The sequence below is a fragment of the Nanorana parkeri genome, unplaced genomic scaffold (genome assembly GCF_000935625.1).
Source record: "Nanorana parkeri isolate BGI_ZX_2015 unplaced genomic scaffold, ASM93562v1 scaffold4343, whole genome shotgun sequence".
Lineage (NCBI taxonomy): Eukaryota > Metazoa > Chordata > Amphibia > Anura > Dicroglossidae > Nanorana > Nanorana parkeri.
In genome coordinates, this window is record NW_017310606.1 from 17,442 (window position 1) to 17,680 (window position 239).

Consider the following 239-nt stretch of genomic DNA (forward strand, 5'->3'; position numbering starts at 1 on the left):
GTCCTCGTCACTGCTCGGACTCACCCTGCGGACAATCACATTAGAAACCCTCATGTGAGGTCAGAGGTCATCCTGGGATATTTCGGGCAGTTCTCACCTCTTTGGCTTGCTGCAGGTGGTGGACGGTCTCTCGTAGATTCTCCTCAGGGAGGACGCGGTGGGGGCGGGCTGACTGACGGGGATCTCAGGGGGAAGAGACGCCCCCGACGCTTCCGATCTCACCAGCTTCATACGGCTCA

The 239-nt window shown here is 59.4% G+C and overlaps 1 protein-coding gene across 1 annotated transcript in view; it reads right to left on the reverse strand.

The window, feature by feature from the left end:
• Positions 1 to 233, reverse strand: part of LOC108803855 (katanin p80 WD40 repeat-containing subunit B1-like) — a 10,432-nt gene extending 10,199 nt beyond the window's left edge. The window contains exons 1-2 of the mRNA XM_018575653.1: positions 98 to 233; positions 2 to 25 (exon numbers count right to left, since the gene is read on the reverse strand). Of these exons, the coding sequence (XP_018431155.1) occupies positions 2 to 25; positions 98 to 231 (158 nt within the window). The 5' untranslated portion in view covers positions 232 to 233. The remainder of the gene's footprint in view (position 1; positions 26 to 97) is intronic.
• Between the last annotated feature and the right edge of the window lie 6 nt (positions 234 to 239).